This window comes from Phyllobates terribilis, unplaced genomic scaffold (assembly GCF_046119375.1).
Source record: "Phyllobates terribilis strain yellow unplaced genomic scaffold, ASM4611937v1 Scaffold_3__8_contigs__length_932513732, whole genome shotgun sequence".
Taxonomy (NCBI): Eukaryota; Metazoa; Chordata; class Amphibia; order Anura; family Dendrobatidae; genus Phyllobates; species Phyllobates terribilis.
In genome coordinates this window covers 75,405,044-75,422,826 of record NW_027362763.1, presented here as the reverse complement: position 1 = coordinate 75,422,826, position 17,783 = coordinate 75,405,044, and the positions used below count along the sequence as shown (strand labels likewise).

The following is a 17,783-nucleotide window of genomic DNA, read 5'->3' as shown; positions in this document are numbered from 1 at the left end:
TGATCTTGGTTGAATTTAATATCAGCTTTGGATTGCTGGAAAGCAATTAAAGCCTTGCTCCCTGTCCACATGAACAAAAGGGGATATTTACATAATTGTTTGCTTTCTAACTGGGTTCAAGACGACTGTTGTGCGTGCGCATGTGTGGACATTATTGTGGATAGTGATTTTGATCCAGACAATAGACTTATGAAGCGGTCGAGTAAATTTGTTGATCGGGTAAGAAGCATAGTCAAGTCAATGGAGGAGGCCATCAAGTTTTTAGCTTTAAGTGCTGAAAGCTAAACAAACATAAAGGCAATTAAAAACATACATTTTTCCCATATTTCATGTACTGAAGGACTTTTGGTAGTTTGCCATTAATTACCACTTCTTATTTATTGATGTGAAAAGTCTATTCAGATTTTTTTTATAGTAAGTTAAAAACATAATGTATAAGGGCCATTAGATAATAGAATAGAATTCAAGGTAAAGAAAAAGAGTCCGGCACTCCAATAGAGACGATCATTTGGGGCTGCTTCGCGTTTCTAACCCAGCGCTAGATTCCGCTTTCCCACTATGATAGCAATCCGCCTGATGAAGGACTGACTTTCAAGACCGAAACTTTACCATTATTTGGATGGAACTTAAATTAAAGCGCTATATATTTTTTTTCGAACTATCGGATTGTTTTTCTTTACCTTGGACTTAAGGAGTGGTATCTTATCCGAGCACCCACTCACATGGAGTGACGTCTATCTTGTTCCCATATAATAGAATTCACCCATATAGTAAGGCAACAAAAAAAATATAAAAATATTATAAAAATATGTAAAAAAATGTAAAAAAATATATATGTATAATTTTTAATTGTATAAAATTAATTATATCGATAGGAGTTAATTTGATTTTAAATTACCAATTTTATCATGAGTATTGCTTTTCAAATGGAGTCTGTCAGCACAAAATGACTATTCAAACCAAGCATGGTGCACTTTCACACCTATTAGTGTTCCAATTATCGCTGCCCTTCTTTGGCTAGTATAAAGCCAGAGCTGTCAATCAAGGAAGAGGAGGCGGAGTTAGGTGCTAAGACAAGTAGATGGGTGGATCCATTGAACTATTCGGTCACACTAAGAGTGCTCCAAGCGCCTGTGCTTGGTTTGAACAGTCATTTTGTTCTGACAGATTCCCTTTAAACTAAAAATCATTTTAAAACTGATACTTTAAGACCTAATTCATTTCTATGAGTATAATCTCTCTTAGTTTTTCACCTTAGTTCCAGTGTACTAATTTTCCAGCATGCCTAACTATATTTATTGTTAAGGTTCCCATACACATTAGGATAAAGTTGATTAAACTGAACTATAAAGAACGTTCATCTAGTTAAATTTAACACTGTAGACGTCCGTTGACAACCCGTCATTGTGTATAAAGAAATTGACAACAATTTTTTTTGACTAATGTTCAGATGAAATGTTTTTGAAAGAATTTCTCTAAAAAGATCTTTTGTCCTTTTCCTGACGTTATGGAAAATGGATGGTCAAGTTGAACAACTGAAAAGATCAATGTGAACCAAAATGTGTATCAACAAAACGATCTTTCTCACGACGATCATTTATTCATCGGTTATTCCACCATCAACCTACTTCAATTCATTCCTTATGGCCATTTTGAAGGTGCCCATACACCTTGAAGAGTGTTTGGCTGACAGTTATCTCTCCCGACTCCTCCATACATGTCAACGTTCGGTTCAACCAAATTTTCATAAGTTATCAATAGGAAGACGGGAAAAAAATCAACTGCCGGAAGCCTCTGGAGGAGGGTTATCTCCAAAGGAAGAAAAAAGGATCGGGTACTAGGATTCAAACTGATTCATCCTTACCCTGACATTACTTGTTGGGGGAAAGTTGAGAGATCTCCATACACATTAGATGGTCGATCAGTTCCCCCAAAATTTTGACGTGCTTACATAATAACTGGATAGATAATTCTACAAATATGGTAGCTGCTATGTTTAAAAATAATTTTACAAAAAGCGCAATCATTTTTTTTTTTTAAGAGTCAAAAATTCATGGGTAAAATGTTACCAAAATCCTGGTGTACATTTCATTCTGCATAGAATGAACAAAATCAGAAGCTTAAAATACAACAAAAACACAACAATGTTTTATTAATGGAAATCAGATCATCACTGGACAATTATCAGTTTATCTATTCATTGCTATAATGGTTTGTTTAGAGAACAAAAAAATAAAAATGTCAGAGACTACTTAATTTCAAGCGTTTCCACCCATTCACAGAGGTACAGACTCACATATAAATAAGTACTTACTCGCCATATATACAAATTCCTGTTAAATTAAGCATAAATAAATATATACAAACTTAACATTATTTCCCCTCCGGTTTTGCAGGTTTGCTTCGTTTTTTTACTTTTATAATTTATAACCTTTTCAGAACAAATTTAATTCTGTTTTCTTTTTTTTTACTAAAAAGATGTTTTTGTCTGAAATGAACTTGAAAAAAAGAACTATTAAAAAAATGAAATGTACTGTTTCGGGATAATTTATAAAATAATATTTTTCTTGCTCTGAAAAACAGAAAAAAAAAATCTCTCCTTTAGTTTTTGGCACATTTTACTTGGAAAATTTAGATATTTTTAAGTGATGACATTTTTTTTTAATTTTACTAAATAAAAACTATTTTTTTAACACGGTAATAAAAGATTGATGGAAATAAAAGAGCAGATAATATCAATATAATTTTATGAGGTTGACATGAAAATACACGCCACAGCCTTCTGAATAAAATGACAAGGTACAATGATAACAAATAGAAGAAAAAGAAAAAAAAATCTTTACAGCATCACAGAATATAAAAATCAAATACAAATATATTTTACATGAAAAAAAAATTATTATTCTAGTCGGGCAGTGAATAGTTTCAATGGAATCACTCCTGCTTTCAATTCCAATTTTCTTCTTATTAAATTATTTTAATTTTCTTTATGACAATATTGGCATTAGTGTTGTATTTTATATGTTTATATGGTGGTTTTTGTTGGTGTTTTTTTTACGTAATTTCAATTATTTTTAGAAATAATTTTCATTTTTTTACATTTATTGCAATTTTGTTACATTTGTATCTGTAACAAATGTGGAAAAAAAAATCCCAAAAATTGTAAAACACCAATGTAAATCACTGAAGAATGACTAGTACAATTTCAGATGACTATCGGCCTATATGTTATAAGAATTTGTGACCCAACTGGCCTCACAGGGTTGGGTTTTTTGTGCATAATGGACTCATAGAATAGTTGGAAAGTGTAAAAGTTGGAAAAGTTTTCTAGACTGACAACATAGTATCAATTGTCTTAACTCATTGGGACTCTTCGTTGCCCTACGGGGAGTTTTTCAAGTCAAATACCACAGATTATAAAACCACTTATGGTATAATTAAGATACCTAACTACTGGGCAAACTATTATGTGATTGTACATAGCTTCTAATTTTGCACCGATTGCCCTATCAATGAGAAGACGGTATTTCCTTCTTTTTTTAAAAAAAAAACAAATTGTATAGTTTTTATGCTGTGATATTTTTTAACATCAATTCTTTTTCAGATTTATGGAGAGTTTGGGAGAAGAAAAAAGGGTGATTTCTGACATTGGTGGAATCGTCAAAATGTTGGATTTTTTTTATTATTTTTTCTAACAAATTGGGCTGAAATGCCTCTTGGAAATCAACATTTACAGTGAAAACATTCATTATGAAAGGTCAAACATAGGAAATTACCAGTACGGGGAACGATGGATGGCGAGGGATCGGCCATATAATTGACCGTGGGTTGTATAAAACACATATTCGACAGCAAATAAAAGTCTCAAAGTGAAGACTTTAAAGGATCAGGAGACAGGCAACTCCTGGGTATATGACTGTTGAATGGAAGGGGATGACCGTCCAAGTAGGGTACTTCATGGCGTTGTCATGTCCCATCGAGACAGAATATTTCCATAACTATGATCCCACGAAATCTGCAGCTTCCCAAAATTCCTTCCAATTTTTGAAGACATCTCCCAATGGTTTTGAAGGAAGCAGCAATGGGGCTTGCAGGTCAGATATAAAGGAGATAAGTAAAAAGATTGCATTCCATAAAATCTCCAGTAAAATGGTCACTTGTCCATTTCTTAAGGGTGTTGGGGAGTTCTAGAAAGTGTCCTTAAAAATGGAGATAAATACAAAGTTGTTGGCAAATGATGAGCCTGTGTTTTCTGTTTGTGCGCTGGATATTCGTCTATAGGGCTCGATCTGATATATTTATATATAGAATTTGTAATTTTCCAAAGCCAGTCCAGTAATTTTTTTTTTATTTTTTTTTTAGTATTTTTTTTAAAGCTAAAATGAAAGATGTTAAATAAATGATGTCCTGTTTTCATTTTCGGTGTTTTTCTTCCTTGTCACCGTTTTTACTAACAGGTCCCTCCCCGGATGTGTGCCTGTTAGTGTTATTGTTTAAAAACATCTTGTCCATGCCCTTCAGGGCCTCGGTTAGGTAGTTTTGGAGAGCCGTGAGAGCTGCGCAGATGGCTGGTGAACCAAAACCATGGGTGATGAGACTAAAGTGAGTCAAGCAGCTCTGGATTCCAGGTTCCAAGATAGGAGATGGCCGGCTGTTGCCTATGGGCGTCCTGTCTTGGGCCAGCAGGTCTGTGAATTCTTTACAAAGTTGCCTGTAAAAAAATGACAAAACACAAGGCGTAAGTATTCGAAAGGGGCTAATTTATTCAGTATGTCAAGCACAGTCCAATACCAGTGGAACATATTTTGTTCTTATAGGAACCATCATGTATAGGTTCTCGGTGAGTTTACCCACCATGCTTCCACCAGGGACACAAGACTTTTCACTACACATGCTTTTCATCATTTGAGCTCATCAGATAGAAGAAACTATTTGAAGGTCAAGAAGATTGGTTTCAAAGGTTGGGCAATAGAGGGGGTAAAAGTGTTAAACTCTTTAGTTTAAAGTTCCCCATACACATTAAAGTTGGCTAAACTCTCAAATATTGCCCAAACTTTCCAATCATCTCATGTGTGCATGGGTCTCTCAAATCTCCCTCAACAGGGATGAAAGATCATGCAGCTTGAATCCAAATGCCTGATCCATTTCTTCTCCATCTAGATAAGTCTTACTCTGCTCTTCCCATGAAGAACACATGTGTGCTCACCAAACCTGAATATTCATCCACATGGCGATATGGAAAGAGATCACTATCGGCTGAAGGAATGTTTTTCCGACAGCTATGTAAAGGTCTATGCCTATTTTATGTCATAGTAACAATATCAAAAAGTTTCATGCAACTTTTTGTAAATATTACTTAGTTTTGAGTTTCTCGTAAATGATGGTACATGTTTTTTGCTTTGCCCCAACATTTCACGTCATTCAAAATATATTTCGGCATGGGATGACCACTGTCACCATTCTCAAAAACTTCCACATCATGTTGCCATATAAGCATGCAACAAGACAAACAGTTAAATTAAATTAACATAAAAAAAACAAGAAATGAAAAAATATAGAAAATATAAAATAATATAAAATATAATATATAAGTGTGAAATATAATATATAAAAAAATAACCAAAATATAAAATAATATAAAATATAATATACGTATAAGTGTGAAAAAATAACCAAAATGCAAAACAATTTAAAATATTTATATATATATTTATATATACAGGGTGGTCCAAAAGCAGGCGGACAGAAAGTGTAATAGAATGTTCCTGTGCTGAGATAATCTTATAAATGTGCCCCTGCTGTGTACTGTGTAATGGCTGTGTCTGACCGTACAGGAACATGGTCTGATCATACCACAGCTCCTGGGCAGGGGAGGGGGGCAAAAGAGTATACAGACATTACAGCAGGGGATCACAGCTGATTCTTTATTTGAAGAAAAACATTGTTTAAAAACAGGCAGGGAAATGTTTTACCTCACAAAAAGAATCAGCTGTGATCCCCTGCTGTAATGTCTGTATACTCTTTTGTTTCCTCCCCTGCCCAGGAGCTGTGGTATGATCAGACTATGTTCCTGCACGGTCAGACACAGCCATTACACAGTACACAGCAGGGGAACATTTATAAGATTATCTCAGCACAGGAACATTCTATTACACTTTCTGTCCACTTACTTTTGGACCACCCTGTATATATATATATATATATATATATATATATATATATATATATATATATATATATAAATAACCAAAATCTAAAATAATATAAATATAATATATATAAAAATAACCAAAATCTAAAATATAATATATACTATATAGATATTAAAAAAAGCAAAAAAAAATGTAAACTGTAGTGTATATATATATATATATATAGTATATAACAAAAAATAAAGTATATTATATATAAAAAATACCAAAAATATAAAATATAATATGTAAGTATAAAACACAACAAAAATATAAAATAACATAAAATATTATATATATAAATAACCAAAATCTAAAATAATATAAAATATATAAGATATATATAATTAACCAAAATCGAAAATATAATATATGCCATATAAATCTAAAAAAATTGCAAAAAAATAAAATAATGTAAGTTATAGTGTGCATATATATATATATATATATAATATATATAAAAATAAAGTATGTTATATATAAAAATAGCAAAAATCTAAAATAATATAAAATATATAAGATATATATAATTAACCAAAATCTAAAATATAATATATAAATATTAAAAAAAATGCAAATTGCAATTTACTAAAAATAAAAAAAAATCCATAATTCCTAGCATTCAGCAGAATACTAGGCTCACAACTTTACTGCAAACATTTACTTCTGTAGTAAATCACCCTTGAATAATCTCAATTCCATGCTAAATGATTATATCTAAGTGTTATCTAATTACCCCATAGGGTTAAAGGTATTATGGGATAATTGTGGCTTTTCCTGACCTGTCAATCACAATCCCAAAATGTGAAAGGAAAGTTTGAATTTAGAAAGTAAATGGCAAGAAGTCGGGAATTATACATCTTCAAAGGGATCTGAAAGTAATTAAAGGTCTGGGCAAGCGATATCTCCTGACCTTGGAGAAGGAGGCAATGAAATTCAAATTACGTTAAGGAAAACATATGTGGGAAGCGAACTCGATGGTTTTCTTTCTATTAATTCAATGCATCTACATCAATTTGGCAAAAAAACTTCCTCTTCCTCATGCTTTCAAGAGAAAGGAACCCGGCATGACCATATCGGTCGTTTTGACCCGAGGCTATATTAACACAGATGGACCCAAATATCCAAAGCCATGAAATGCTCAGTACCCAAAATTCATGGCTACCATAGGCCTCCACTTCTGTTCATATACCCCATGATCTGGTAATCAACCAAAGGTGTTCACAGCAGAGATCAAAGATCAAAATGGGCCTCCAAGATGGCTCTGGGTCCCCCCCCCCCCCCCGAGAACCCATTCATTCACACCCTTTCTATGACTTTTGGGTTGATTCCAAACCTTGTGGACTCCTGCACAGGTTCTAGTTCCCTTGAGAAAGCAGCGCACATGCAATGCAAAACGCGCGTTGGGAAGAAGCTAATCCACCCTAGCTACCGGTCTGAGGGTCCTTGGGATACTACTTTTCTCTTCTAAATGATGCAGTAACTCAGAATCTTATCTATTTGAATACACAAACAAGACCATTCATTCATTCATACATTCTTTGAAAAGTAGCAAAATGGCATAATTCATTCAGCCACATTTTTATTCATAACTTCATTCATAACAGCTATTCATTCAGTCATTCATATACTAGATGATGCCAGTCTAAGATCAATGTCTCTGTACACTGTAGGATAAACATAATACTGAGCCTCATTCATTCATATATTCATTCACATATATGAATATATAAAATTCATTCATTTATATATATACAGAATGATACCAGTCTAGCATCCATGCTCTTATATACTGTTGGAAAAGAGAAGACTGGTGTTCATTCATTCATTCTATAATTTATTCATATATAGGAAGGTGCCAGTCTGAGATCCATTTAGGGAACACAAAACTGATGTTCATACATTCATTCATTACTTCAATATTTCACTTATCCCATTATTCACATACAGGGTAACATCAGTATAAGATCTCCAATGTAATTTACTGTAAGAAAACACAAGACTGATGTTCATTCATTTATTCATTTATTCGTATTCATGATGATATCAGTCTAAAATCTCTGATGTCGTATACTTTTGGGTAACATAAGAATGATGTTCATTCATTCAATCATTTATTCATATACAGGAATGTGGCAGTCGAAGATCCATGCTGTCTTTTACTGTCAGGAATAAAAGACTGATGTTCATTCATTCATTCATTCAATATTTCATTTGTTCAATTAATCAATTATTCACATACAGGGTGACACCAGTCTAAGATCTCAGATGTCATTTATTGTATGAAAACATAAGACTGATGTTCATTCATTCACTAAGTTATAATCATTCAAACATATGCAGGATGATACCTCTCTAAGATCCATGCTGTCACATACTGTAAGGTAACGTAAGATGTTCATTCATAAATTCATTCATATACAAGATAATACCATTCTAAAATCTGTGCCTATATTCTGTAGGAAAACACAAGACTCAAGTTCGTTCATTCATTCATGCATTAATCCACATATTGATACCAGTCTAACATTCATGCTGTCGTATACTGTAGGGTAACAAAAGACTTATGTTCATTCATTGATCTATTCATTCAATCATTCCATCATTCATCTTACACAATATGATATCAGTCTAAAATCCATCCAGTTGTTTACTGTAGGAAAAGACAAGACTGGTGTTCATTCATTCACTCATTTTTATACTCTGAGGGGGGGTCATTCATTCAATTGCTGCAGAATGCCATCAATGTAATAACTCAATGATTCATTCATTATTCATATACTCTATTTTTAGAATGGCAGCCGTCTGTTGCTAAACAAACTCATTGGTCTTGTACGTGTAGCAGAATGGCACCAGCACCATGATTATTCTAATATTTATTTCATGATGACTATTAATTCATTCATTCATTCATTCACTCCTTTATGACATAAGTCTGATATAAACTTATAATTTCTATCCAAACTAATTCCAAGTATTGTGTCTGAGCCTTCAGTGGGCACAATGTCGCCAGCTCTACGAATCCTGGAGGGTCTACAGATGTATCGTGCACATCAGACCTAACGACGCCCAAGTAGACACATCACATGGTAAGAGACATAATGAAGACGCCATGAAAATCTAATAACCAGCAGCTCCAACAATAAACCTTTGCTTTCCAATACTTAATGAAGTCCACTATAAAATAATCCAGTTTCCCATGAAGGAGAATTTTTTCCTGATGATTTTAGGCCCAACAAATGGAGCCATGGACAGAACACTTGACCAAAGTGTAAGTCCTCCGTTAGACGGGCAATAGACGGGATGGACTTGCTTGTATCAGATGTTAAAATTAGGGATGAGCGGACCTGTGGAAGCTCGGGCCCTGGTACCTGATCCAAACTTTAGTCCAAAGTTTGGTTAAGGTACCAGAACTGTACCCAAACTTGAACCAGAACCCGAACCCCACTGAAAACAATGACCAGAAGTTTGGAAGTGGAAAAAAAATTCTCTCTCCTCCCGAACTTCCCTGGAACTTTGAACATTAAAACGGACTTCTGGAATAGTCCATGTTCGGAGTTTAGCACCAGACACTTCGTGTCCGGTACGAACCCAGAACTTTAAACTTCGGGTCTGCTCATCTCTAGTTAGAATGTATCATAAGATCTATCGTGCCATGTACGTACCCAAAAATTGGTCTACTCTAGGATTTTTTATCTTCTTCTGGAAAGTCTGAGCATATATTTTGTTCAATTGGGAAGTTGTCCATAAAATTAGGGTGAAAGTCAATAACTCAGGACTGCAAACTGTGACCTTGATCCCAAAATAATAAGGCTGCAGTATTGAAACCCCAATATAAAATAATACACATACAGGACCGGGACCCTGATAACAAAGCTACGATATGTGGCTGAAATACTGAGGACCTCATCTCAAATTTTGGGCTGTGGGACAAGGATTCTGACTCCAGCACATAAGTTTTGAGGTTAAAGTATAATCTCAAAACAATGGAGCTTCCTTCAATAAGAGGACCCTGATCTCAAAATCATGGGGCTTCCTTCAATAAGAGGACCCTGTTTTAAAAACAAAGGGGCTGCAGTATAAGGACCCAGATTCCCAAAAAGTAGAGGAATCTGATCTTGAAACAAGTGGGATGCAAGTAGTGTGATACAGATCCCAAAATATTTGAGCCACAATACTTACATCTTCATCCCAAAATTATAAAGCTACAGTATCACAACATCATCCCTAAAACAAGGCAACTGCAGTGGTGAGATCCTGGTCCCAAAATTTTGGAGCCACAGCATTGAAACTCGAACCTCAAAACAAGCTAATTGTCCCAATCTGGTGACTCAATCGCAAAAACATGGGGCTGCAGGACTGAAACGTTAACTCCAAATGATAGGACTGCAGTAATCGGACACTTTTCCTTAAGCAATGGTGCTGTAGTTTTACAACCCTGATTCAATTACAAAGGGTCCGGAGTAGAGATGAGCGAATCAGAACTTACAATTTCGGTGTTGGTACCGGACAGTTAGTGCCTGGTGCTAAATGTCGAACACGGACTTTCTCCGGAAGTCCGTTGCAATGTTCGGAGTTCTGGGGAAAGTCCATTGAAGAGAGAGAATTTTTCCAGTTCCAAAGTCCGGGTCCCCATTGTTTTCAAAAGGGTTTGGGTTCTGGTTCAAGTTCAGGTACTGTTCTGGTACTGAAACCAAACTTTGGACTCAAGTTCAGGTTCGGTAAACGAATCCTAACTTCCACGGGTCCGCTCATCCCTAGTCTGGAGTATTGTGGCCCTGATCCCAAGAATAATAGGCTGCTTTACTGAGACCTGATCGGGCTGCAGTACGGTAACCCTGAACCAGAAGCTCCAGTCCCTAAAACAATAGGGGTGCAGGACGGAGACCCTGGTGAGGAACCAAAAGATCAACAAACTGGATATTTGCAAAGTAATAGAAGACAGTGAGAAAGCAGAACATGAAGGGGTGCAGCTAGAACTAGGAGGAATTTGGAGAGCACTCAGAGCAGGGACAGACAGATGTTCGGGTCCCTGTCGTAGCGCAGATCTTGGCACTTACTTTGTAGCCAGCAGCATATTCTTTCTGGAGTGCAGATCAGTAGGGTCCGTGTGCTGTCTATTCAAGTATTCCGACACCGCCTTGGCTGGAAATTCTGTTTCACAGATGTATCCAAAATCCCGAGCGAGATGGACAGCTTCACCTGTGGGGAACATATAGATGTGTGATCAGAGGTGACACGTCCACATGTAGGACCGGAGTATGGACTGTAGAATACAACACCCTATAAATGCACCATATACCTCAATATGTGGTATAGATGAGGTTGGATGGAAAAGGAACAGTGCGGCCAAGTTATCTCTTATAGATACAGTTACAATGTATCAATATTATTACAATAAAATTCTTTTAATCCGGCACATAATGTCCCTCGTCTCCAGAACAGATCACAATACAATGTAGCAATTCACAAATCCAGAAGCAGAAGACTCAGCGCAGGACTATATGAGTAGACTTTATTTTCCGTCTGTCCGTTATTTATTCCCTTTGGCGTATCACCGCTGGTGCAAGAATTGATCAGATAGTTTGCTCTGGGATCGCTCACATCACCGCGCACCTCAGTCGTTGTGTTGGACCCTTCAAGGAACCGCATTCAAAAAAAAAAGCTGCACCTTGAGTTTTTCAATCCAGCAGAATAAACTGGTGTAAAAAACGGAAAACAAATAACACGTCTATCAGGTTTAACATCAGTTGTATCAGCACAAGGAGGATACTGATCCTGATACAGCGGAGACCTCATCTCCACCTGTTTGACCATCTGACTATTTCTTCCCTCCCACGAGACAGCGAAACACCAGAAAGAAACTGATGTGAGAACGGATCCCAGAGTTTGTTCACATTTATCCGGGGCATTAGGTTTCCATACAAAGAAATAAAGACATATATAGATTTCAGATAGATATGTGATCGAAAGATACAGTAGATAGATAGATAGATAATAGATAGATAGATAATAGATAGATAATAGATAGATAGATAATAGATAGATAATAGATGATAGATAGATAATAAATAGATAACAGATAGATAATAGATAGATGATAGATAATAGATAGATAATAGATAGATAATAGATAGATGATAGATAATAGATAGATGGATAATAGATAGATAGATAGATAGATAATAGATAGATCGATAGATAGATAGATAGATAGATAATAGATAGATAATAGATAGATAGATAATAGATAATATATAGATAATAGATAGATGATAGATAATAGATAGATAACAGATAGATGATAGATAATAGATAGATAATAGATAGATAATAGATAGATGATAGATAATAGATAGATAATAGATAGATAGATAGATAGATGATAGATAGATAATAGATAGATAGATAGATAGATGATAGATAATACATAGATAATAGATAGATAATAGATAGATAATAGATAGATAATAGATAATATATAGATAATAGATAGATAGATAATAGATAGATAATAGATAACATGTAGATAATAGATAGAGAATATATAGATAGATAATAGATAACATGTAGATAATAGATAGATGATAGATAGATAATAGATAGATGATAGATAGATAATAGATAGATGATAGATAGATAATAGATGGATAATAGATAGATAATAGATAGATAAAAGATAGATAGATAGATAATAGATAGATAGATAATAGATAGATAGATAATAGATAGATGGATAATAGATAGATAATAGATAGATAGATAGATAATAGATAGATGGATAATAGATAATAGATGGATAATAGATAGATAATAGATAGATGATAGATAGATGATAGATAGATAGATAGATAATGGATAGATAATAGATAGATAGATAGATAATAGATGATAGATAGATAGATAGATAGATAATAGATAGATGGATAATAGATAGATAATAGATAGATGGATAATAGATAGATGATAGATAGACACTGTGAGCATTAAGATATTTTTCAATATTGAACATATAAATTATTTTAGATGAATTTACTTGTAAAATGAAGGTACTTATTACACAAGTTGGCCAATTCATGAGAGCCCACCAGCCATGAGAAGGCGTACCTTTCTATGATGGGACCCTGGACCTAATAGTTAAAAAAGGTAAATCTCAAGGTCCAAAAGCTGACAAATGTAAACGGCAGGTAGGATCCAGCACTAATTAAAAAAATCCTTAGGGCGATGGGAGGAGATCAGCCAGATACGGAGGCCGTCACTGCCTCCTGCAAGAGTAACTACAAAGCAGGAGCGGACACGGACAGGAGAGGCTCCTGTGCAAGAACAGTATCGGGGCCCTTTGCAGTCCAATAGCTGATAATAATGCACAATTCCACCTGTTTTGGAGGTAGAAATGGGCCCCATTACCTCTCGGGCCCCTGCTACAAAAACACAGACTGACCAGCACCTCCGAACTAAATGTGTGAGCTGCACAAATGGCGCAACTTTGTATTAGTTGTGTCCACATCAGGCTTAAAAAACTGTCTAATAGACTTTTCTGTGATCATTTAATAATCCTAAATTTTCAATAATCTGGCATATTGAGGCTAGTTAAAAGCAATTATAATTATTACTATTATTATTATTATTATTATTATTATTAATGAACTGAAAAACGCAGACCTGTACCTTACAAGAATTAGTGATGCTATTTTAATAGTAATTAAAGGAATGATACTAAAAACTATAATGATAGCAATATTAATGGCAATACAAAAAAATAATAGATGAAAGTCTTAATAATAGTAATAAAAATATAACAAATATAATAGTAGTAATGGTAAATTTAATAAAAGTAATCAAAATAAAAAAAATTGTAAAAAAAAAAAATATTAATAAACTGTAACAATAGTAATAAATGTGATTGTGACAAATGTAATAATGTAATAAAATATTAGTAATACATTTAAAAATAGTAATAAACATAATAGCAATGATTATTATATTGTTAATGATGATGATGATGATGATGATGATAATGATAATAATAATAATAATTATAAATATTTTAGCATTAATAATAAGGCCTAACACCACTCTGTCATTTTCTCTATCTGCTCTCAGGTTTCTCACCTCCAGGCTGTAACTTTTCCGCAAACACAAAGAACATGATTGTCACCACATAGAAATAAAAGTAGAGGCAGCAATGGGCCTCACCGGTCAACTCTGAGGGGAGGCTGCAGAAAAAACAACCTCAAGAATAAAACTTTTATATAACCTAACGAAACTGGGGAGATTGCAGAACAAAACCACAAGACCTCTGCTCTCAGATGGTCCCAGGGAGCTGAGTGCAGGATGATTAGAGGTAAATTGGGGGGTAACAAACAACAAAGGTGGTGGAACATTTCAATAAGGAATTATACATAGGAGATAGATAATAGGTAGGTAGATAGAAAGATAGATAGATAGATAGATAGATAGATAGATAGATAGATAATAGATAATAGATAGATAATAAATAGATAATAGATAGATAGATAATAGATAGATGATAGATAGATAGATGATAGATAATAGATAATAGATAGATAGATAGATAGATAGATAATAAATAGATAATAGATAGATAGATAGATAATATATAGATAATAGATAGATAGATAGATAGATAGATAATAAATAGATAATAGATAGATAGATAGATAGATAGATAGATGATAGATAGATAGATAGATAATAGATAGATAATAGATAGATAATAGATAGATGATAGATAGATAGATAATAGATAGATAGATAATGGATAGATAATAGATAGATAATAGATAGATAATAGATAGATAAATAGATAGATAATAGATAGATGATAGATAGATAATAGATAGATAGATGATAGATAGATAGATAATAGATAGATAATAGATAGATGATAGATAGATAGATAATAAATAGATAGATAGATAATAGATAGATGATAGATAGATGATAGATTATAGATAGATGATAGATAGATAGATAATAGATAGATGATAGATAGATAATAGATAATAGATAGATAATAGATAGATAGATAGATAGATAAATGATAGATAGATAGATAGATAGATGATAGATAGATAATAGATAGATAGACAGATAGATAGATAATAGATAGATGATAGATAGAAAGATAGATAGATAGATAATAGATAGATGATAGATAGATAGATAGATGATAGATAGATAGATAGATGATAGATAGATAGATAGACAGATAGATAGATAGATGATAGATAGATAGATAGATAGATAGATAATAGATAGATGATAGATAGATAGATAGATAGATAATAGATAGATAGATAATAGATAGATAATAGATAGATAGATAGATAGATAGATAATAGATAGATAGATAATAGATAGATAGATAGATAGATAGATAGATAGATAATAGATAGATAGATGATAGATAGATGATAGATAGATAATAGATAGATAATAGATAGATAGATGATAGATAGATAATAGATGATAGATAATAGATGGTAGATGATAGATAATAGATAGATAGATAGATGATAGATAGATAATATATAGATAGATAATAGATGGTAGATGATAGATAATATGTAGCAGACAGTTGATGCTGGTGATCACAAGGCTTTGCGCTTATTATGACTAGTCGCTGGGTTGCGCCATTATTGCACATGGTGTAAGTGGATAATGATGAGTATGGATTACTGCCCCTCGCCCCCTATTATTGGGGTCTCCTCTCCGCAGATGATTGATGCTCTGGAGATGAGGGATTTCCGCTCTGGTCGCTGCTGTCAGTGTCGGCTCCTCCTGATGCTCATCGTGTCCTTGTGACATCAGATGATTATATAGTGACATCTTTCTGACATTCGCTGCGGTTCTTTCCATATTCCGGGGTCACTCACCTTCCACCAGGGATGTCAGCAGGGTCACGTTTGCAGCCTTGCGTCTTCCTGCCGGCAAATTCAACCCGATTTTTTCCAGTCTTTCCCTTAAAGATCTTCCACCATTTTTTGATTTTGCTCTGGGGACATAAAATACAGATGTTGTTGGCTTTGATTTTTTTTTTTAGGTCACAGAAGAAAAAAAAAAAAGAATATTCGCTACTATCAAAGAGCTAAAAAGAACTACAAATCTCAGCGTGATAACAAAAAAGAATGGCAAGCTGCGACTTTTAGTTCCACCGCAGCGGAAAGTGTTTCTGTTGCAACTTTTATGAAGTTCTGAAAGTGAATCTGAGCCTCTGCAAACTGAGCCACAAGTAGTCTTGTGACATAAAACTTGTCCTGCTGGGAGTTGTAGTCCAACCCAGTATTTTTGGATCTTTACATCTTGCTCAAAAAGTAATGCTGGGACTTTTAGTCCTAACCAATCCCCATGAACAGGTGTGTCTTACACTATATATAATACATGCACGTGTTGGTAAATTAATACACAGTGACTGATTAATATGTCACAGAAGAATAGACATATGACCAGTATAGGAACCAGTGATGTGGGGGAGGTATGGGTTAACCCCGTGCCTCCCGGTGCTGAGTTCTCACCTTCTCAGCACACCTCCCAGGAGAGAAGCATTGAGACACTCGGGGGGAGACAGGCGTCTCTGCACTTCTCCCACTGTCACTTTGTATTTGGATGTGGAGCTGAGTAAGGACAGACGGCCGGGAACCGAGCAGAAGACCTCCCCGGCATTCACCGACATCCCCCCCAGGAAGCCATCCTTACTCATCATCAGGGAGGTCACAGACTTGGGGGGGACAGGAACTGTGGAGACAGAAAGGAGAATGTTAGGTCCCATCCATGTCATCAATCCTCCATCAAACATCAGTCCAATTAAATGCAGATTTATTATTATTATTATTATTACTATGATAATAGATGGAAAGATAGATAGATAAATAAGATACAGATAGATAGAGATAGATAGATAGATAATAGATACAGTAGATAGATAGATAGATAGAATAGATAGATAGATAGATAAATATGATACAGATAGATAGATAGATAGATAGATAGATAGATAGATAGATAAATATGATACAGATAGATAGATAGATAGATAGATAGATATGATACAGATAGATAGAGATAGATAGATAAATAGATAGATAGATACATAGATAGATAATAGATAGATAGATAATATATAGATAGATAATAGATAGATAATAGATGATAGATGATAGATAGATAGATAATAGATAGATAGATAGTTAATATATAGATAATAGATAGATAGATAATAGATGATAGATAATAGATAGATAATAGATAGATAGATAGATAATATATAGATAGATAAATAGATAGATAATAGATGATAGATGATAGATAGATAGATAATAGATAGATAGATAGTTAATATATAGATAATAGTTAGATAGATAATAGATGATAGATAATAGATAGATAATAGATAGATAGATAGATAATATATAGATAATAGATAGATAGATAATATATAGATAATAGATAGATAGATACATAATATATAGATAATAGATAGATAGATACATAATAGATAGATAGATAATAGATAGATAGATAGATAATATATAGATAATAGATAGATAGATAATAGATAGATAGATAATA

At 33.8% G+C, this 17,783-nt stretch overlaps 1 protein-coding gene across 2 annotated transcripts in view; it reads right to left on the bottom strand.

Moving 5' to 3' along the window:
* Positions 1-2,126: 2,126 nt before the first annotated feature.
* The window catches only part of TFAP2B (transcription factor AP-2 beta), a 36,986-nt gene continuing 21,329 nt past the window's right edge, over positions 2,127-17,783 (bottom strand). For both annotated transcript variants that reach the window (XM_073674036.1, XM_073674038.1), the window contains exons 4-7: positions 16,730-16,949; positions 16,091-16,209; positions 11,252-11,393; positions 2,127-4,711 (exon numbers count right to left, since the gene is read on the bottom strand). In XM_073674036.1, coding sequence (XP_073530137.1) covers positions 4,414-4,711; positions 11,252-11,393; positions 16,091-16,209; positions 16,730-16,949 — 779 coding nt within the window. In that variant the 3' untranslated portion in view covers positions 2,127-4,413. The remainder of the gene's footprint in view (positions 4,712-11,251; positions 11,394-16,090; positions 16,210-16,729; positions 16,950-17,783) is intronic.